General features: G+C 49.2%; 1 protein-coding gene across 1 annotated transcript in view; it reads left to right on the forward strand.

Annotated features, from left to right (window-relative positions):
- The window catches only part of Satb2 (SATB homeobox 2), a 147,413-nt gene that overhangs the window by 3,423 nt on the left and 122,798 nt on the right, over window positions 1-21,192 (forward strand). Inside the window, exon 2 of the mRNA XM_013511972.1 lies at window positions 18,558-18,734. Coding sequence (XP_013367426.1) covers window positions 18,558-18,734 — 177 coding nt within the window. The remainder of the gene's footprint in view (window positions 1-18,557; window positions 18,735-21,192) is intronic.

Here is a 21,192-nt window from a genome sequence, read left to right on the forward strand (position 1 = left end):
GACAGCGCCCGGGCCGCCTCCGCCGCGGGTGGCTTCGTCTCCAGTCAGAACCAGAAAGTGGTTTACCCAGAGGGTGGCATTTTTTGGGCACTTTGCCACTGTGTGCTGAGGTGTTGGCAGGTTTATGTCACAGCCAGCTAACTGTTTCTAGATTTTCCTCGAGAGCTCTGCAGCGCTGTAACTTTAGCCTCGCCTCGGTGCCGGGTGCAGAGATGAAGTTGGGGTGCGCTGGCTTCCTTGGGGTGATCGGTGCGTGCAGGCCTGCGCAGGACCGCGTGCGGGTGTTACTTTGTGTTAGGACAGCGCTGGAGGTAAAGGAGTGGCTGCTGGGAGCGGGTCCTAGTTAGTGGAGGGCGAGGGGGACTCGTGAATCCCGCAGGCGAGTGGGAGCTGCATTGCCCTTGCTGTCTGCAAAGTTTAGACTCAGGTGCTGGTAACTTGGTTCCGAATTATACAGCAGGAGGAAATTGCCAGGTAGCCTGATTAGCTAACTGCTCACTCTCCTCCCAAGAATTCAGTATTGAAGGTACGCTTTTGTTTTTGTTTTCACTACTAAGTGGCTAGGAAAAGTTACTTTGTAAAATATAGATGAAAGAGAAACGTGAGCATTAAAATATTTTGGGGTTTTCATGTCAACTGCTTGCATAAAATGCACAGTTCTGCATGATATGCAGTTGTGTGTGTGTGTGTGTTGGTTTTAGGGATAAATCGCTCCTTCAAAATTTTTAATTCTACGGTTGTTTCCCCTAACATTTTCACAGTAGTTTATTTAATGTAATTCTTACATTGGCTGGGCTAAAATGATATGAAACCCTGGCAAACTTAGTGATAAGCCATCAGCCCATGTACCAGATGTCTGTTACCAGATTTTGAAGTAAATACTTAAAATGTCTGCTCTCTTTTAAAGAGTTAAAAACAGACATTTTATAAAATGACACTTTTTGGCTTTTGCTTATTTTGCTATTTCTGTTCTTTGTGGTATACATTCAAGATGGTTCGCCTTAATTCTTTATATTAATCATGTCCCTAGGGAAGCATTAGTTTTAAAAAATTGTTGGGCTATAGAGTGTGGCGTATCTGTATTCCCTTCTGGAGACGTGAGAATGTACTTTTGATGAAGGAAAAGAAATGCTGACAGTTCTGAGACCATCTTCCAAGAGTGAGGTGTGCTATTGTGTCCTCCTGAGACCGGGCTGTAACCTGGGGCTTTTCGGTGTAATCAGGATGTGAACTGGAAGGAAGACCTTGGGTGTGGACCCCGGGGGGTCAGGGGGGGCAGGTGGAGGAGGTGTAGTGCTGCTGATGCTCGCTGGAAGGGTTTTTAGGAGTCCTTGGGAGGCAGTGTGTTCTGAAAGTGGCTTTGTGTGTAAGAAAAGACTTGGACTTGAAATTTCAGTCTCTTTCTGAAAACCTAGAATTCAGTGCATAGGAATAAGTCTCTAAACGTTTTAGGATGTAACTGTTAATAATTGTGCTGCTCTAAAAGAGGATTGGCCCCCCCACCCCATCATATTGAACTATAAAAGAAAGTGCCTGGTTCCATTGACCCGGGTACTATTAGTGTAAAATGGTGGTTGCATTTCAGATTTTCTGAAACTATCATTCTTATTTGATCAGTTATCTTAAATTTGATACAAACCACTGTTTTTGTCTTCATGAAGCATAAGTTTGTTTCAGTAAGCTGCTTTAGTTACCTTCTCTGAGGTTTAACTTCATTTAGTAATATTGAAAGTCTTATTGTATGTTTTCCAAACTGAAAATAAAGATGACATTATTTTGTCTTAGTGTACACTTATAATATTTAGTAGTACGGTGGTTAAAGTAGTTTATATGGGGTAATTTTCAAAGATTTTTTGCAAAAGAGAAAGCTTTTATACTGTATGGCATAGGTTGTTTGAAAAGAGATTGATTTAGAGAATTTCAATATATGTTAACTTAGAATCTAAAATTTCGATAGTACAAAGCTTTCTTATTGAATGTTAATAATTATTTTGTGGGTTTAAGTTTATATGGTTTCCAAATGTACATTAAGATGTTAATAATTTTATTTCTTTGTAACTTCTAATCATGTATATAGACTAGAGTAGGACCAGGCCTTTTAAAAATGCACATTCTCAATTTAAAAAATGTTTAAAATATATTTCTAGTTAGAGGTACTAATTGAAAGACTTTTTTGAACCTAGGATAAATACAAAATAGTTCATATTTCTACCACCATATCCTTTTGTTTAAGTTTTCTTTGTAAAGCAATATAATAAGCATATGTAACTGCAAAAACTATAACTCTGCATCATTTATTATCGTTTTCAGGTATATTGTAGTCTGTCAGTGTCATAAAGATGGCTATAATAAACTACGTTTGAAAAGTAGAGGTCAAAATTTGGGAACACGTATTTGTTAATCTTTAGTGTTCCCTCTTTTTAAACACTCTCCCTAACCCAAAATAGGGGAAACATTGAGTTAATTGGTTGCTCAATAAAATGGTAATTTAGCTGATGCTTTTGATAAGCAGTGAGACAGTTCAGTGGTTTTGAATGCATTGGTTGCAATAGTAAAGTCTGTTGCTATTTTACTTTTTTAGGGAAAGAAAGTTTGTTATGATTTTGGATGAGAGCTCAATATTCATACGAAAGTAGGAGCATGATTTTAGGGTCTGGATTTAACTAGGAGAGGTGGTGGCCAATCTACCACACTTTCCAAGCCTGACTTTTAGTGGGAAACGTAGTAGTTAGTGCATTGTTTAAAATGTAGTGTTAGACGACTATCAGAAAATAAATTGATTTTGCTTGGTCTTTCCAACACGTTCTAGGATGGTCTTGCTTGTATTTAAGCAGTGTGTCTTAAAGCATGTACGTGTTCAGTATAAGAACTCAGAGGTGTATGACAGTCAGTTTTTAGAGAAGGTCCTCGGGAACAAAAAGGCTAATATCTCTTTAAAAAACATATGAAGGCTGCAGAGAGCTTAGAGCAAGCAAGAGCACGGTGGTGTTGACAGCTTTATATCCCTGCTGGGTAACATTCACTTACTCGAATTGGCGTCCCCTCTCAGCTAGTAATTCACTCCATAAGGATTTCGAAAAAGGATGATTAATGGTGGGGACATTTATATTTGTGAAATGGTTGCTTAGAACTTACAGATCCATTTGAACTTCTAGAAACAGAGGAGATTATTAAGGATGATGAAAATAAGAATCAGATGACCCCTCTTGCCAGCATTGGTCCAGACCCTAAGCGTGCTGCAGGGAAGCCTGCAAGCTTGAAGCAGCCTGAAGCCAAAGGGGTGCTGGTCTTTCCAGAGCAGGCAGACCCGTCTTCTGCCTGGGCTGCGGGACGGTGCCAGCCAGCTGTGTTTTAGTGGTGATAAGGACTGTGCTGCTTTCACGGTGGCACAAGCGTTCCACTTTTTAATGTTTGGCTTAAAGAAGAGCTTCCAGACAGCTTTATTTAAACTGAATGAACAGCGCTGGGATATACCAGATGGCGTATTTGCTGATAGGAGGCATTAAACGTCAGAAATCATTTTTATATTTTTCATTTTTCCTATGAATTTTTATGATCTGGGGGGCATGAAATAGTCTAGATTTTAAAGGACATATTTATAGAGAATATTGGGAATACCTTATAGAGATAAGTTCTTTTTAAACTTTTGAAAAATATTTTGTTGTGAACATGACAGCTTACTTCTTTGAAGCACTGCGGATTGAAGTGATCTGCTAGCTGGTTCACCCCCAGTAGAGCCGCCCTTGCTACCAGGCAGCCCTCCCAGGAACTTGACTGCTTGTTCCAAGGGGGGAGGCACCGTGCCGTGCGCACTGATGTGTTCCACCAGGGAAGCAAATGTGATCGAGATCGCTGTGCAGGGCCTCATTGAGAGCTGAACGCTGTCTACAACAGCAGTGTAATCGTCTACATGTGGAACATTTCCTTTTAGAATGAAAGAAGTGTGGTTTGGGTCAGGTGTGGACACTGTATTAGCAGTTGTAGAAAGATTTTACTTTTTGAAAGGGTGTAAGAGAGTATAGATATTTATATTAAAAACATAAACTACTTAGAAATGTAGACATATGAGTGTCAGCCTGGGAAAGATGAGACAATCCCATTTTCAAAAATGTTTACAGGAAGGACTCACAGTATTTCTTCAAAAGAGAAAAGATTGTATTTCTTACACTATTCTTTTTAAGGTTTTAAGATTTGCAAAATGAAGTGAACGCAGGCTTTGGGGTCATCCAACAATCTAGCATGCCCTCTGTAGTTTTGCTGAGGTAGAAAAATAGCCCTTCTGTAAAGTGTTTTTAGTTCTTGGCCTGTTATTAAAATAAAGATATACTTGGTCAAAAAATATATGCAATGGAACATACACATTAAACAGAACATAGGGTATCCACCCCTCGAAGTCCTGAGCATAATTTGGTGTTTCAAGTAATTTTGGATGACTTACGTTCCATCAGCAGAAACCCACTGACCATTATATATTCAGGATCATCTGCAGTGAAGTGTGTGTGTGTGTGTGTGTGTGTTGTGTGCTTTGTGTGTGTTTGTGTGGTGTGTTGGAACTACGTAAATGTCCCTTCGGGCGTCTGTTTTTTTAACCCCTGCAAAAAAAAAAAAAGAAAAAAAAAGTAATACCACCCGTTTCCTGGGGTTGTAAGCAGCAGACTTAGTCTGTACATCTCACTGTTAGCTCATTCCTTCCTGTTGGTGTACCTCTCTCTGTAGTGAGCGAAAACGGTCTAATCATCATTTATTAGATATTTAAGAATATGACTATGAGTCATTTTAGGGACAAGGCAAGACTGGAATTCTTCTGTATAGCTGGCAAGAGCGTAAGGAGTGAAGCTTGGTAGTTCCACTTTGTTGATTTAAAGCTCTTTTTTTTTTTTTTTTTCTCTTTTCTTTTTTTTAAAGAATTCAGCATAGAAACAGTTTATATGTGTGTATTTTAAAGAGATTATGTTAGGTTAGCAGGCCTAGGTGAATTCCAAATTATATTATTTTCTTTGGTTACTTTTTAGAGTTTTTGTTTCTATTGAGAAACTGACATAATTTCTCATCATTAAAAAAGTTTCTTACAACTAATAATCTTATATTAGTGAAAAAGCTATTATTTCTGGAAGCCCGACTTCACCCTGCATAGCATGTAAATCAGTAGAACACCTTTTATATTTAGTAAGTAGGCTTTAAAAAACGTGTGTACCTGGTGCAGAGCGGCGTGGTGATTTTTACTGTCTTCCTTGCGTGAACACTGGGGTACCGTGGCATTTGGAACATATTTGAAGACGGAGCATTTGACAAAAGTTGTATGTGTAACAGTTTGTCAGTGAAAAGTGACAAGTGGGAAATGACAAATGAAATGCTGGCATCATCACTCTTTATTTTGATAAAAATGTCTCAATTTGCAGTGATATAATACTGTTTCATATTATTCCACGGGTGTGTGAGATGCATAAGGAGAATTTAGATTTTGTGAACGGAAAATTAGCAGCCCGAACTCTCTCTTCAGAAGCCTTGGCAGTGAGTCTGCCTTTCCCCTGCTCCCCGAGAGTAGGAACAGCAGTGGAGTGCTGGATCTAACCCATGCATCTTAACTCATTATTTTTTTGGGGGGGATAACTGAAAATGGTTTCAAGTAGGAGACCTTTATGCTTAGCTCAGAAATGAGGGAGCGAGTTTGCCTTTTAGTGTCCCTCCTTTCTTCGTGGCGCTGGGGACTAGGTGGGTCCCCTCGCTGCACAGGGTGGTGTGGGTCTCTCCAGCCACCCCTGCTCTTCAGCCTCCGCTCCCGTACCAGCAAGGAGACTGCGAGTTCCTTTCATTTTAAAATACGGGAGAGGTTTTAAAATGTCTGTGTGTTGAGCATGGATCTTTGTACACAAAGGAGGCATCATCTGATCCTTAAGAAAGCTGGGGTGGGCATTTTGAGGGGCGTGGAGGTCTGGGCTACAAAATGCTGGTTGAGGACCCACCGATTAAGATGAACAGCGCAGATGCAGCCTCTGTAGTGTGGTATTTTCCATTTTTTGAGTCACTTTGCTTTTCTCATTGTTATCAATCAGCCAGACATTTACTTTCTTCTTTTACCCCTTCAAGCCCACAAGCGTGGCGTGCTTTAGTGTTTTATAAGAACGTTCCATGTTGGAGGTTTCAGTATCGTGGGACTCTCTATACTTCTCTTTTCAATTAACAGAATTGTTTTGCTGTTTAATAGCGAGTGATTTAGAAATTGTGGTAAAGTCAGTATAATTAAGTGGCAGCAAGAGGCGTTCGTAATCTTGTACAACCTGTGTCTTTTGCTTCCTATTTGCAAAGTTTTACTTAAATCTAGATTTTAAAAAATATGCAAGAGGGCATAATATGTGCAGATGTATCTGAGATATGTAATTATGGCAATTAGGTGTATAACATGGACTTTCCCCCCTTTTAATCAATGTCTATACCTTTAAAAAGAAAGACTGGTGGGTGTCATAGTTCCTAATTTGACAAAGGCCCAAAATGTGGGAAAAAAAGCATTAGTAGAAATTTGAAGAATTTGAACCTTGAAGTAAAGTTGTCTGTAGCAGGCGTGTTTGTGATCTGTGGTTATGGCACGTTAGGGCAGCAGAATCCCCAGGGGAGGTCGATTTCAGTTCAGTCCTTCTTGATGCTTTTACTGCTCGCTGGTGGGGAGGCAGATCTAGCTCGGCCCTGAAGCAGCCTCTCGCTCCTGGAAGGCAGTCCTGTCCAGCAGTTGGTTATTAAGCTGCAACGCAGCACCCAACAAAGATCAAGAAAAGGGGGAACCCTGCACGCTGCTATTTATAAACACGATGCGCTTCACACTGGAGTGACGGCTTGGTGCCACTCGGCCGCAGGGACTGAGACGTGCAGCGCGGTCTTTGTTCCCGGGGAGACTCGTAAGATACCAAAAGGTACACGCAGAGAGGCTCCAGTTGGAATGAGTGCGTCCTCAGCACCGTGCGTTCGCACCAACAGCTTGGACTCCATCGTGTTTGCCACTGTTTTACCTTTTCTTTCTTTAAAAGACGTCTTTGACTTGAGGAAAGCACATGATTTGGTGCTTTTATAACCTATATGATTGATTTCTTTTGACACATGAAAGTATTTTCTTCTCAAAGAGAGAATATTTGGTTCAATATCATGCCCAAAACTCCTAGGAAATGACAAAAGGCGTAGAGTGAAAATAAGAATATTTATAGGCTCTCGGCTTATACCCAGTATTAAAGTCTGGCATTTGTAATAGTGCTGGTTTCAGTACATGTAAGGAAAGGCAAAATTGATGTATCTAATAGCTGATTAGAAAAGGACATTTATAATGGAACTCCTCAAATTGTGCTGTTATTGAGCTATTATTATTATTTTTTGGTTAAAAGAGCAAGAACTTCCTGTTGTCATAATCCAGAGATGGTGACACAGCAGCATGATAAATGTCTCTTTAAGTGTCCTAGTAAAAGAAAACGGCTCGCCTTCTGAGGCAGTGGAGAGTTTATGTTGTTTTGGACCCATTTCCCAAGCAGTGATCGAAAACAGATTACAATAACAATTATACAGTCAGAAAATGCAATATCCATTTCTACTTTAATTGAGTGAAAGAATAATAAAAACATCATTAAGAAAAATGAGGTGGACCTGTCACACCACGTACACATTTCTCATCCTGGAGGAGAGGCAGAGCGGCCGAGTGCCCTTCCTGACTTGCGGGCTTGTTTGCTAAAATCTTCCCTGGGTACCCGCTTGGCGCTGTGCTTCCCTGGGATGCTGGCGGGAGCCTGCGGGAAGAGCCTGCCAGAGACGTTAAGATTGCCGGTTGACCAGGGACACCGAGTCCCGGCATCCCACCTGCGCGTGGCCCTCCAGCTCCCTGGAAGCAAAGGGCTAGGTGTGGCCCTGGTCTGCTGTCGTACCTGACCATGTGAACAGAAGCTCCTTGTGAGCTCAACACCAATGTCCACCTGGGGGACAGCACACCAGCTGTCCCTCCAGATAGCGGCAGAGGGTCCAGCTCTGATCTCGGTCACCAGTCTTTTCTTTCCGGGTTCCTGGCCCTGCCCAGTGAGTGGGCAGCAGCAGCCCAGAGTTTGGGTGCTCCTGCCTGGCCCCACTTGCTACCCTTGCACAGAAGTGGGGAGCTAGCAAGCAAGCGGGTGCCGGTGGGATTGGCAGTGGGCCCGAGGCTGGACCCAGTGAGGGGCTATTTCTTTGATCAGTTGCTTCAAGTTTCTCAAGCCTGTGACTTGCAAAGCTCTCGAGGACGGTGAAGTCCAAGGAGAGACAGGCAGTGTGAGGGACCTCCCACACCAGAATTGTCCCAACCACGTAGCCATCCCCTCTGTGGTGGAATTTGTACCAAATAGTCCAAGAAAGCTTTTTAAAATTGTTGCTCAGTCCAGGGAGCCCAGTTAATAGCGGCTTCATTAAAATACTTTCGTCAGCAAAGGGTTTCCAGTCTTACCATTTACATAACCTAATGCTGGTGAATGCCATGAGCCTTAAGGGTCTATTAGTGGTTCTGCTTTTTCTGGACTTTACAGTTTAAACCTAAACAGTAATTCTGAGTGGAACTTGGCATAATGTCATTTTGCCTTAGAGGGAATTTTTGTTTTACAATTAAAAAAGTGTTTTTTTTTTTTTTTTTTTTTTTATAAACCTCCTTCTTACGTCCCACCTGCCCTAAAAAAAAACAGCAGTTAAATAGTCAAGGTTTTAAAGGGCATCTTTAATTTTAAGAAAGGAGTGATTATCTTAGATGAATTTAACAATTTTCCATTAGTTCATATGGCAAAGTAGCACTTTTGATATTAACAAGAAATATCCATGATGCTGATAATGTAAGGAAAATATTTTTCTTCTGCCTTGCTCTGGGATATGAGAAAGTCATGTGGTAATGTTTTTATAAAATCATTTTTGAGGGCCCTTAGTATCAGAAGCTGAGAGACAAAAGGAATTCTTTATACCACCTGCAGCTGTAGAGTAGAAGGAAATAAATGGGAATCTCATTATAAAGTGACTGCATTTTCCAGGATTAGTTTTTTGGGAAATCTGCCTACACTAAAATTCTTCAGACGATCTTTTCTATGAATGTGGTGTCAGCGTTAAGTGAGTGCAGGAGTCGGGTGGTGTGGTCATTGGGAAGCTAAAGCCAGCGGGGGAGGTCAATGGCCACGCGTGGGAACAGGTGTGTGTCCTGTCAGAGAGGAGCAGGCGCCGGGCTCTGAGTGGCTCACTGCCGGTCACAAAGAGCCTCAGACCCCTCCTGGTTTGGCCACCGTCCGTTAGAGGACCAAAACTCCTTTGTTGCTGGGGCTGCGTGAGAAGAGCAGATTGTTCTCCCTGGGAAGTTATCCCACCTCTGAGTTCCAGGGAAAGCCACTTCACAAGGGTAAGTAAGGTGGTCCTGAGTTTTTCCCTTCTCGTAGGAGTCTGAGTAAATTCAGCAGAACTGCGGCTCTTTACAGGCGTGTTCTTCTGGCAGCTTTGAGCCAAGAGCACATTTCTGCAGCTACCTTGTAAACCCCCAGCGGAGCTGGCCACGTGGCGGTGTCCACAGGGCCACAGCCTCCCCCGGGACACAGAGGAGCCGTGGGAAATGCCAGGAGTCCCTGAGGAGCTGTTTTGTCCCTGTGTGTGTCGAGCCACCATGGCAGGCCTGGGGCCACCCTGTGTGTGCCGCAGCGTCACCACCAGACACCTGGGTGGCGGAGGGTGGGATCCAGGGCCGGGCATAAATGCCCCTCTTTTCACACTGCTCCAAGTGGTTAGTGGAAGGCAAGCTGCAAGGTAATTCCCTCGACCCCCCAATAAAAAGATTTATAGCAAAATAATTCTCGGCCCCATAATGGGGCTGTTGTAGGTTGGTGTTTGATATTTTGTAAGACTGAAATACAGCCCGTGTACCCAAACTAAGCATTTATTGTAAACAAGTTAACTGCCAAGAGCTTATATTCTGTCAAACACAATTACGCCGAAGGTTGATGCATGGCGTGGAAGTGGGCTGGGGGGACGGTTCCTTCCACCGCGAGGGCTTCTGCGATGCGTTTGTCGGATAATAAACCAGGCTTGCTCTGCTCTTAATTCTGTCAGCGAGATAAAGAATGAGCTTCCTTCGGGAGCGGTGGTGTGTGGTCCCTGTGTGTCCTCGTCCAGGTCTGGCCGTGAGGGTGCTAAGGTGAAGAGCCGCCCCTGCCTCAGGGCCAAGCTGGGGTGACCGAGACCCACCCCACGCCCTCCAGCGAGCGATTCCTGCTCGTCCTAACCAGGGCCTAAGAGAGAGCTGGACTGTGGTTTTGCTATTTTATGTTCAGCTCGCAAGATTAGAGCTGTGTTGAAATTGTGTCCTTTAGGGAAGGCAACGCTGATACGTCTCATTTTGAGGCTTACAGATTGTTTTTTACTTAAAGAGTTTATAAACCCAGGGAGTTTAGGGGAAGAGAAACCTCTTTGAGCTGGAGGTGTTCATACCTGGAATCACCCTCAATTTAGAATATTTTCGTAGTTGTCCAGGGGTTTTTCTTTTGTTCTGAGGAAGGTAAATTTTTTCTTTTATTTAGGGCAAAGATTACTCACTTTGTTCAGGAAGCAGATCACTTTAGGCCTTGATAAGACTTCTTAAAAGCAGTAAAAAAAAAAAAAAAAAAGCCAAATAATATTCCTCCTTTGGCTAGGTGATAGATTTTGGCTAATGTAGTAAGGACAAAATAGAATTGAAAGTGGGTTTCTATGCAGTGATTTACGTGGTCTCCCCAGTCTTGTAAATATTAAATTTATATTTTATTTTTGAAATCATGTAAAGTACACAATTTAGAATGTTTTAGAACCATAAAGTGAAAAAATGAATGATATGCTAGTCTGCTCTGTTCTGTTTTCCCGATTAAAGTACTGGCTGTAATTACACAGGTACATACATATTTTGTCTGGGAAGTAAATATCCCGTCAGGTTCTCTGTCTCTAGGCTGGGTTTTATTAACTCCGTCTGAGTCCTGCAGACCTAAAGCCGGCATCCCCTGGCCACTGCAGAGCGCGCAGGGTGCTTTGCGTGCAGGTGTCCACCCGCCTCTGTCCCCTCTTCTTCCCTGCGTGCCCCTCCCTCCGGGGCATGGCAGCCATCCCCCGATGGGCATTGGTGGACACAGGAATGGTTGCCTGTCCGTCGGAGCTTGGCGGTGTGTGCAGTCTCCTTGCATTCGTTGCACCGTGACGCTTCTGCACTTCTGCGAAGTATCCCTAAGTGTGTGCCCGTTCCAGCCCTAAATACAGCCGTCGTCATCAGGGACAAAGCCTTTTATTTTTTACTCTAAAAACTTTCCTTTTCCTTTTTTTTTTAATTTGATAAAATTTTTTCCACTCTAGGATGATTTCCTTTGAGGCTCTGGCCAGTGTTTGATCTCAATTTTTAATAATTTTTGTGAGGTAAACTCCCCGAAGGAAATGCCCGCGTGCTCTGAGGGAGCCCCTGGAAGCCGGGGTCGTTGCGTCTTATTGAGAGCCGTGCCCTGGATTCCTTTATTAACTCCTGGCGGAGACCGGAGCCAGCCGCGCTCTCCTCACACCAGGCTGGCGCTTGGGCGAGGGTTCTGGGCAGCCCCCTGAGTTAGGTGCGGAGACAGCAGCAGAGCCGGGACCTGCGCTGATGCTGCCGGGGGAGGCTGTCTAGGGCCATCTTCAGCATTCCTCTCGCGGCCCCCCGGACTGACTGCGAATCACTTTTCCAGAGGGGATAATGAGAATGAGATGAGGGCCGAGAACTTGCCGTGAACATGTAATTTTATACGTGACCCTCTCAGAAGTCTCCAGGACACAGTTTTACACGGCAGAGCAGAGACCCCAGCCTTCCCGTGCTGGGGCAGAGTCGCTTTCCTGTTCGTGCATTGCAGGTCACGGCCACGGCCACGTTGGCCCCCGCGGGGAACCTTGCGCTGTGCAGTGTGTGTGGTGTGCTCCTTCCGCTGTGGGCCTCCTGTTTGTGCGGTTCCAGTACCCAGGCTCCTGCCTGTTGCTTTTTACTTTTTAACTAATTTTCCCAGCCAGGATCAGGAAGCATGTTACCTCCAGTCACTGACTTCACAAAGAGGCCTCGGTCCCTCAGGGCAGGATGTGAGTGCCAGTGTCTTCCGCGGATGCAGCCCCATGGCCCAGCAGCCTCCGCCCCAGCAAGGAGCTCCTGCCCCATCGCTGCCCTGTCTGCCAGCTCCTTTCCTCGACAGTGCTCCTCGCTGACCAGTGCTGATGGCCCCTGTAGGAGGCCACAGGGCTGTTGGTCAGTTCGAGCTCCTGAGTCTGGTACTGATCATTATCTAGCTGCAGTTAGCATTTTGTCCCTCTCCTCTCCCTCTCTCTTTCTTTCTTTCTTTCTTTCTTTCTTTCTTTTTCTTTCGACAGGTTCTCACTAAGTTGCTTAGTGACCCAGGGTAGGCTTGAACTTGTCATCCTCCTGCCTCAGCCTCCCAGAGTGCTCAGATTGCAGGCATGAATCACTGTTCCTGCTCTAGGAATCACTGTTTTGATACTGGAGCAACGCTGACTTGGGCTTGAGGTTGAGGGCTGATCTGGAGGCCTGCTGTTTCCTGCCATGCCTGATGGCAGGGAGTTTGGCCCGGGGTGGACTGCCCGGGGTGGCCAGGCTGTGTTTGGTAGCTGGCCACTGCGTGGCTCCCCAGTGTCCACGAGCCCTGCTGTGTCACAGTGGTCCTGCGGCGGAGGAGGATGTGGCTCGGGTTGGACTGCGGTCTCTCGTGGGGACCCAGGCCTGGCTGGCGTGGGTGTGGAGCCCAGCCCAGCTCCCATGCTACCTTGAGTGCCCAGGCTGAGGGCTTGTTTGGTCCAGTGCTGTCTTTGTCTCTGGGGCTAAGCTAGGCTGCAGGCCTGGACAACGCTGGCCTTGCTGGAGGGATCCTTCCCCAGCCTGCTGCCAGGGCAGAGGGCAGGGCGTCGTCACTCAGGGGTCCACAGGTGAACCTGGGGCTGCGTGTTCGAGTCTGCACTCTGCCTTCCCACGAGGGGCCTGCTGGCCCGGCCCGAGGTCCAGGCTGGGTCACCCCTCGCCAAGCCTCATGGGGGAGAGAGCCGAGGACAAGCAGATCCACGAGGCAGCGTAGCTGGCCCTGCAGGACCCCGGGGCCCTGTGCACCTTTGGGTGCTGCTTCTGTGCCCCGTCGCTGTGTTCTCTCTCCCGGAGCTGGTGGGAAGGGTTGATTCGGGATGAAACGCGTTTCTTGTACAACAGAGACAAAGGCACGCCATGACGAGGGAGGGCCCACAGAGGACGTGGCCCTGAGGCGGTGTGGCGGGGGGTTCTGGCCGCCTGGCTGTCCCCAGGTTTGCCAGCGACTTTGGGTGTGGTGTGAGGATCCCCGGTTGTGCACAGCAGACTGAGGAGGAGAGGGTGGGGCAGTGCCGCTGCGTCCAGCGTGGCCGCTGGGGTGGGGTGGCCGGAGGCGCGGGGAGTGAGGACAGACAGCCGCCCAGCAGAGAGGCCCTGTCCTCCGTGTCTGTGTCAGGTTGCAGGTCTTGGCATGTGAACGTCGCTGGTCGTCCTGGGTGAGGGTGAGACGGCGCGCTGCTGCTGGTGTGGTGTCCTGTCCCTCACCCGGAGCGTGAGGGCGAGCGCGGGAGGCTCTTGGCCACTGCGGGCCTGCTGTGCGAAGGGTCCCGTGCCCCTCCCGGGCCCTGCACACCCCATGCCTGTGGCTGCGGGGCAGACTGTCGCAGGCCTCAGCTGCTCCGCGGCGTGGTGACTGTGGAGGGCCAAGCGAAGCCCTGTCCTGTAGTGCGGAGAGAGACCTGCTGGCTCCGTCAGCCTCGGGCCTTCTCTGTGCTGGGCACCAAGCTGCAGGCCTGGACAGAAGGAAGGGCAGCGGCCACCAGCTCCTGTCATGTGACTCCTTCCATGGAGGAGGCCCGGCCGGACAGGCTCCTCCGCATTTGTCCCCGGCCTGGCGGGCACTTGGGTTCGCTGGCGTGGCCAGGCTGCTCACGGAGGAGGACGAGGCCTGGGCAGAGGGCCAGGGTCTGGCTTTTGTCCAAGGGCAGCATGGGACTCAAGCAGGACAACCTGAGCTCTGCCCCTCGCTGCGGTGTTTCCTGGGGACATCTTCCTCCTTGGACTGGGTCTCAGGTCTGTTAGATCCATGGGGCCTTGGCCTGGGCAAGCGCAGGAGCAAACAAAGGCAGCGTGGGCGCCTGCAGGTGTTGGGAGGCTGTGGAGCCCCGGTGTCCCCCAGAGGTGGGGACCCCGTCCTGAGCCCGCGTGCTGCTGGGCGACGGTCTCCGCCCTCGTCGTCGGGGCCCCGCATCCTGCACAGCAGGCCGCCTGGATGGTGGCCTCTCCCCAGGCCCCAGCGCTCCTGACAAGGGCGGGGGGGAGTAAAGCTGTTTGCAGGCCAGGCAGGGCCGGGCACGGGAAGAAGGAGCATAGCCCCAAGCCTGCTGACGCCCGCAGCCACCCTGGGCGCGCGAGTTGGAGCAGAGTGACCTTCCCGCTCCCAGCCCCGAAGCAGAGGAGCGCGAAAGGGCGTCGGGCGCGGCTCGCCCTGTGCCGGCCAGGTTGGCGCTGAGTCTGCGGTGGGCGAGGTGGCCTCGCGGTGCCTGTGTGTCGTCGGGCCCTGTCGGGGGTGGGGTGTGACAAAGCCGCAAGTGCAGTGCTGCGTTCCCGGGGAGCTCCGCGTCGCAGGACTCACAGCACAGGCGGGCTTGGTTTTGACGGTGTATTTCATTGAATGTGTCCACGATATTATTTCCACATGCAGTTAATTTTTAAAATTGTCACCATCTACTTGTTTCTTTTGCTTTTTGGAAAACTGAGTGTGCTTTGCACTGGCAGCACGTTTCGGCGTGAGGAGCCGTGGTCAGTGCCGTGGCCCCGTGGGTCGGTGCCGTGTTGGGCGGGCGGTGCGGCCTGGCGTCCCTGTCTTCGCACTCGGGCACCTGGCCTGCTCGGGGCGGGCGGCATGGCCTGCGAGCTGTTTGCACAGCGCTGTTCGGTTACTCCGAGCAGGGGTGAGGCCGGCATCGTCTTTCTCCAGAGGAGGTGTTTCTCAGGGAGGATCTTGAGCATGGCTCTCAGACCCTGACACAAGACTGGCTCCTTTCCCAGAACGTGGCCCTGATACCGATGTCAAGAGCGGCACTGCGGGCTCCGTGGGGGGCCTGTGCCAGACGCGGTAAACATGTCATGCAGTTTGATCCTCACAAGGGTCCAGCACGGAGACCTGGTCGTTTGCGTGGTCGCAGGAGCTGCGATGAATGACAGAGGCACACCCGCCGGCACGGGGTGATGGCCAAGGTCACAGCCTCCTGGCGGGGTGCTGCTTGTCCCTCTGACCATTCGCCCTCGCGTCTCTGCTCTTGCGGCTGGTGTGCTGTGGAGAGGCAGTAATAATGGCAATCTTAAACATTTTTTAATTTTATTTTAAGAAAGGGCCATACTAAGCTGCTCAGCTGTGTTTAAACTTGCAGCCCTCCTGCCTCAGCCTCCCGACTAGCTAGGATTACAGATATGCACCACCACGCCTGGCTAAAATGGTTTAACTTTCTATAACTCTACACACGTTTTCAGAAATAATGTCTTGGAAATGGCAAGTTCAGCCTCATAGCTCCGGTGTTTGGATGGAGGGTTCCAGGCTTGCTTTGCCTTTTCTATGACAGAATTTTCCAAATGTCTTGATTGCCAGGATGGTGCTTGACGTGGAGAGCACAGCTGGGCCCGGGCGCCTGTCCTGCGGATTGAGCTCCCTGCTGCCATTGTAAAAGGCTTAGCAGGGCTCGATCAGAAGGTCCAAAGTTCTCACTGAGTCCTCTGGAAATGGGTCTGTGCTACCATAAAAGAGAAATAACACTGCATGCGCGTGCGGTGGGGCGCACTCCGCTTCCGCCGTCTCTGGAGCCGGCTGTGAGCGAATGTGTCCTGGTTTGGACTGCCGTGGTTCCGCGGAACTCACTTTGTGACCCTTCCCTCTGACCCTGCCTTCTGAGTGCCTCGGAGCATCCTCCGTCCCCCCTCTGCTGCCTTCCTCCTCTCCCTGTCTCTGGGGGATCGCGGGCGATGGCAGAGTGAGGACCTGCCTCTCCCAGGTACTTGCCGTTTTGAAGGCTAAAACCTTCGAGCTGCTGCTGCCCACCCTCAGCCTCTGTCCTACCGCTCACCCTCTTCGTTTCTCTCCTTGGCGCGAGGTAGCCCGTCTGTTTTTTATGGGCTTTCCTCTTCTTCCAGAAAGACTACATTTTATTGTAAAAACAATTGTTTAGATCAAATTCTAAAAAGAAGGCAATGTTTTCTCAGGGTTAAATACAGTGTTTTTGTGCTAGCTTAGCGGGTTCCGTATATTTGCTTCGGAACAAATCCAGCCGTCATCCGCTGCAGGTGAATGTTCATCCTGCCCACCCGGATGGTGCTTGCTGGAGAGGGCGAGGCGTCTGCTGCTGCCTGGTCAGCTCACGCTGGGTCCTTCAGTCACCGACAGCAGCACTTAAGAAATGCTTCTCTTACTGACAGTCACAAGATCCTGGCACGTTTACCCTGCGTTTCTGTGATCTCCTGCTTGAGCTGTTAATGTTGTCTGCCTTTTTGACATGATCTGAAGTTTCTCACTGGACTGTAGAATTACAAAAGATTTATAGTCCCAAGCAATCGTCACATAACAGCTCTGAGGAGACTGGATTCAGGGGGATCTTATCTGGTGCCCAGATGCGTGACACTCGGTGTGCACACACTTGGGTGTGTGGCTGTGACCTTGTGTACACACGCAGGCGCTCGTGGTCAGTCACTCCTGACCCCGCTGGCTGCCTGGCCCTGCGGGGACCTGCTGCGTTCTGGGGAGTGGAAGTCAGCCCACGTCCCTGGCCCGGCGCCCGAGGCAGCACAGTGCTCCCCGCGCAGGGCGGGGCCTGCAGCACACAGCAGCCGCTCAGGGCTGTCCGAGTGATCGAACCCAGACAGGAACAGCTGCAGAGAGAACTTGGTGCAGATCGGATCATTCACTGTCTTACAAACTCAGTGTGAATAGACAAACATGTCTACAGCGACGGCCCCCATTCAAGCTGTTTTCTGCAGCGACCTGTGGCCAGGTGAAAGCCTCTGCTGTCCGAACGCTTGGTCTGCCCACCCTGGTGTTTCCTGTCCGTCTACACCACGGGCAGCGTGTGTGCTACAGACCACAGAGCCGTGTTGTTGCTCTTAGCGCCGGCACTGCTGGGTCGCTCAGCGCCCATGCCCAGCATGGTTGCGGGATTTGCCAGCCTCTGTGCAGTCTTAATAATAATTACTGCGCTCTTTAATGATAACAGTGCTTAATGAGTATTATTACTGTTAATAATGGCGGCATTTAATAATTGCACCCAATACTCATTATCTTTAATAATAATAATTAGCGCACGGGAACCAGTTGCACCATTGTATTATCTCAGAGCAGAAAGCTCAATCTGGGAGCCAGTCCTTTGCAGGGAGCCTGCTCCCGCCTGCGCCCGTCAGAAGGGAGTGAGTCAGGACTTCTGGGGACGGTCAGGCGGGGAGGGCTTCCAGGCTGTCCTGGGCAAGCCCCTTCCTCGACCTCCGGTCTCCACCTCCCTGCGCTTCTCACAGGCGAGGGGCCCCGGCGACCTCCTTCCGGGACACCCTGACGTACGTGCGTCGTGCGGGGCAGAGTCCGAGTTTATGACTCCTGTGCTGATAAAACTTGGATCTTCTGCCTTGGCTGAGTGTAAATTTCAATGCCTGTATGACTTTTTTTTTTTTCGTCTTTTAAATAAAAAAACAGTTTAAAAATGTTTGGCGAATTAAACATTTTTTAGCTTTTCACACTTTGATACAAAGCAGAGAAATATTTCAGTGACAACAGATTTCAACAGATTTTCAACTAAACTAATTTGCTTTATTCTTTAGGGTAGTTTACTTCTTTTCTCCGCAAACACAAGGAAAGATACTTTTTCTGGTGGTAACTGGTGTTCACATATAAAGTAACTTTAAGGGGATGAGGTTCTGTATCTGATGTATGTTTGAGGAGAGCTAACCACTAGCCAAGGCTTTGATGATCGGGAGCTTTTCAGGCCCATGGGTGACCTGTTCACCACAAGTAAAAAGCTAAGAACCTCGCAGAAGGAGTTCCTTCTCAGTTCTCGCGCTCTTACACACACGCGTGTACTCTCTCAGGCCCTGGAATCGGATGTGCCACGAGCCCCACGAGGAGCCTTAGGGGGAGGCTTGGGAATACACTCCCCGGTCAGAACAGGTGTCATCACCAGGTGCCACCGCTGATGCGCAGTTCCTGATAAAAGCAGGTGTGCAGGCCAGGCTCCCGAGGTCACCCTGACCTTGCCTCCCTGTGTGCTGGGACTGAGCTCACCGGTGGGCCTCAGTTTTTAAGGACTGGAATGTCAAGGCTTCTCCTGCTGCCGGGGCAGTTCTGCAGTGGGATAGTAATACGAGGGGGACCCCCGCTTGCCCTCGGGCCCCTGACAAGCGGCCGGGGTAGTCTAAGCCTCTGGGTCCCAGCTGAGCAACGTTTAGCACCGTCTCGTCCCTCAGGCTTGGAGCTGCGTGGTAGGTAAACTGTGCTCTGCTGTCCTCTCCCCAGGTTTGATGGTGCCTGTCTTCTGCGTGGTGGAGCAGCTGGACGGCTCTCTCGAGTATGACAACAGAGAGGAGCACGCTGAGTTCGTCCTGGTGCGCAAGGATGTGCTCTTCAGCCAGCTGGTGGAGACGGCGCTCCTGGCCCTGGGCTACTCCCACAGCTCTGCGGCCCAGGCCCAAGGTAGGCAGCCCTCTCCCGGACCGCTGCGGTGCGCACACAGCTTGGGGGCCTGCCTCAGCCTCTCCCGACAGGGGTGGCAGGGGTCCTGTGGTCTTGTGTCCTTGTCCTTTGGGGACCGTCTGTCCTTCACTCCTAGAGCCACTCCCATTTCCTTTCAGAGAAGGATCCTCAGCATTTGCATTCCTCAGCTGGATGCTTCTTCTGAGTCCACAGATTGGTCTTGGGGCTGGTGCTGAGATTTTGGCTCCTGACCTATCCAGACTTTGTCTTAATAAGCGGTGTGTACGAGCCTCTGTTTCCCTTACTGCTGTGGGACTGCAGCCTCCAGTTTCCGACGAGCTCTCAGTTAAACAGAAGGAAATGGGTGCATCACGCATTTTCTGTGTCTGAAAACTGTTCTGTAGTTTTGTCCATTCATTTGGAGAACACTGTCTTTGTCATCACCTCCTTTATCTGTTTAATTAACTATTAAAATCGCACCCTTCCTGTAGTGTGTGCTCTGTAGCACGGGGAAGCCCATTGTGTGTCTGTTGCTTTATTCTGAAGCATAGCTCTTTATGCCAAAGAGGTGACAAAACAAATGACAACAAAAACACTCCCAAACCTGCAATAATGGTGACATTTTTTTTTTGACCCAATGGAATTATTCTTGTTTTTCAGCTAGAATGATTGAATTGTGTGGTTCATGAATGTGGTTATAACTAAAGGAAAGAAATGTGTAACTTCTCGGTCTCCTTATGTATATGAATTCCCTATATATGTTATTATCTTTACTTAATGTTTGTGTAAAAGCCAAGGATTTTTGCTGTTTTGAGAACTGTCAATCAGATCCTCATTTATTCTTATAAGGGCGTTAGAGAGTAGCAGTGTTTATACAGAGGTACAAATCTTGTTACCAAGGACCTGCCTCTGACTCTGTAAGCAGATATTTGCTTCCTAAAGCATGTGGTTCACTTGTACCTTCGTTCTACCAAGCAGGTGGCGCTCACAGGCACTGCCCAGGGCTGTTGTCCCTGCGGGTCTCGAGCCCACAGTGCCCGAATCGGTGCCCTCCAGGCCCTTCCACGGGGCCAGGCTTTCGGGGCCGCACGGTGGAGGCCACTTCTTTGTCTGTCCTTCCGTGCAAGCGACTCGGGATTCGTGCAGGGGCACAGGTGCACTGCGTCCTGGCCTGCTTGCTTCCGTCCCACACCGTGCACCTGAGTGGAACAAAGGAGCCTGTCTTCCCCAGGGCCTCATCACGCCACTTTAGGAGCTTGTCCTGCAAACAGGGCTGGCTGTGCTGTGCTCCGCCCGCGCGCCAGCTTCCCCTCTGACAGGCCATCCATCTCTGTTAGCGCGGCTCTGGCGTGCCGGGCTCGCTGTGGAACTCGGAGTGCTAAGTGGCCAAGATTTGCGTCTTGGCACCTGCGGAGGAGAGGGGCCCTCGGGACGCGTCACCAGGGAGCCACGCTGCTGCCACACAGCAGAGACACACTCGCCCTGCGCCTTTCCCCGGGGGTTGTTGGGAAACAAGGCCAAGGCTTGTTTGCCTCCTCAAAATTTTTTGAAAAATTGGGTTGAAAGCACTGAATATTACACCCTTTCCGGTGGAATCCACACGCTGCGCCGCGCTGGGTCACAGGTGTACGTCATGTAGAGGAGTGCAGAGGTCACCTCCAGGGCCGCTTGTCACCTTGCGGGAGAGGGTGTCACCTGTGTGTGCTTTGCTTTAACTGCTGATCTGCATTTTGGCCAAGTGGGGAAACTTAGAGTGGTCTGTTCTGAAGTGAACGTTTGGATCTTTGCTATCACGTGGGGCGAGGTCCTGGGCAGCAGGAGAAGGCAGAGGGTGGGGTTCTGAGGATGCAGGTTTCCAGGGTCCACGGCGCGGTTCTCTCTGCTGTGCTTTGCTTTTGCCCTTCAGCATTTCTGTGGCCGTTGTAGGTGGGGAGCTCCCGGGATGCTGCAGAAAATCCCTGCGCTATGGAGAGGCTGCAGAGTTGGAGAGTTAGGAAGGCCCACACTGCCAGGACAGTGGGTTGCTGGAGCCTTTTTATTTTTCGAGACAGGGTCTCACTGTGCAGTTCCAGCTGGCCTTGAACTCACAACAATCCTCCTGCTTCAGCCTCCCAAGTGCTGGGATCACAGACATGTGCCACCATGCCCAGCATCAAGCTTGTTCTAAACACTAAATTCTTCAAACATGATTCTTTATTTTGACATGAGCAAAAAAGGTTTTCAGTAACTGAGTTGGAAGAGAACATTAGATTCCCTGTGGAAGAACAACTGTACAGCAGCGCACCATTTTGGAACGGCACTCGAGCCTCAGTGGCGAGACAGTGCCCCTGCTCTGTGAGCAGGACACCTGGCTTCTCCTTCCACAAGGGTGCTCCCTCCCCGGGACCAGGGATTTCATTAAGAAAGCATACTTGTTGCCAGAGGATGATAGAGATCCTTCTGGGCAGATCCTGAGGGA

Source organism: Chinchilla lanigera, unplaced genomic scaffold (assembly GCF_000276665.1).
Source record: "Chinchilla lanigera isolate Chin_1 unplaced genomic scaffold, ChiLan1.0 scaffold00002, whole genome shotgun sequence".
In the NCBI taxonomy this organism is placed as follows: Eukaryota; Metazoa; Chordata; class Mammalia; order Rodentia; family Chinchillidae; genus Chinchilla; species Chinchilla lanigera.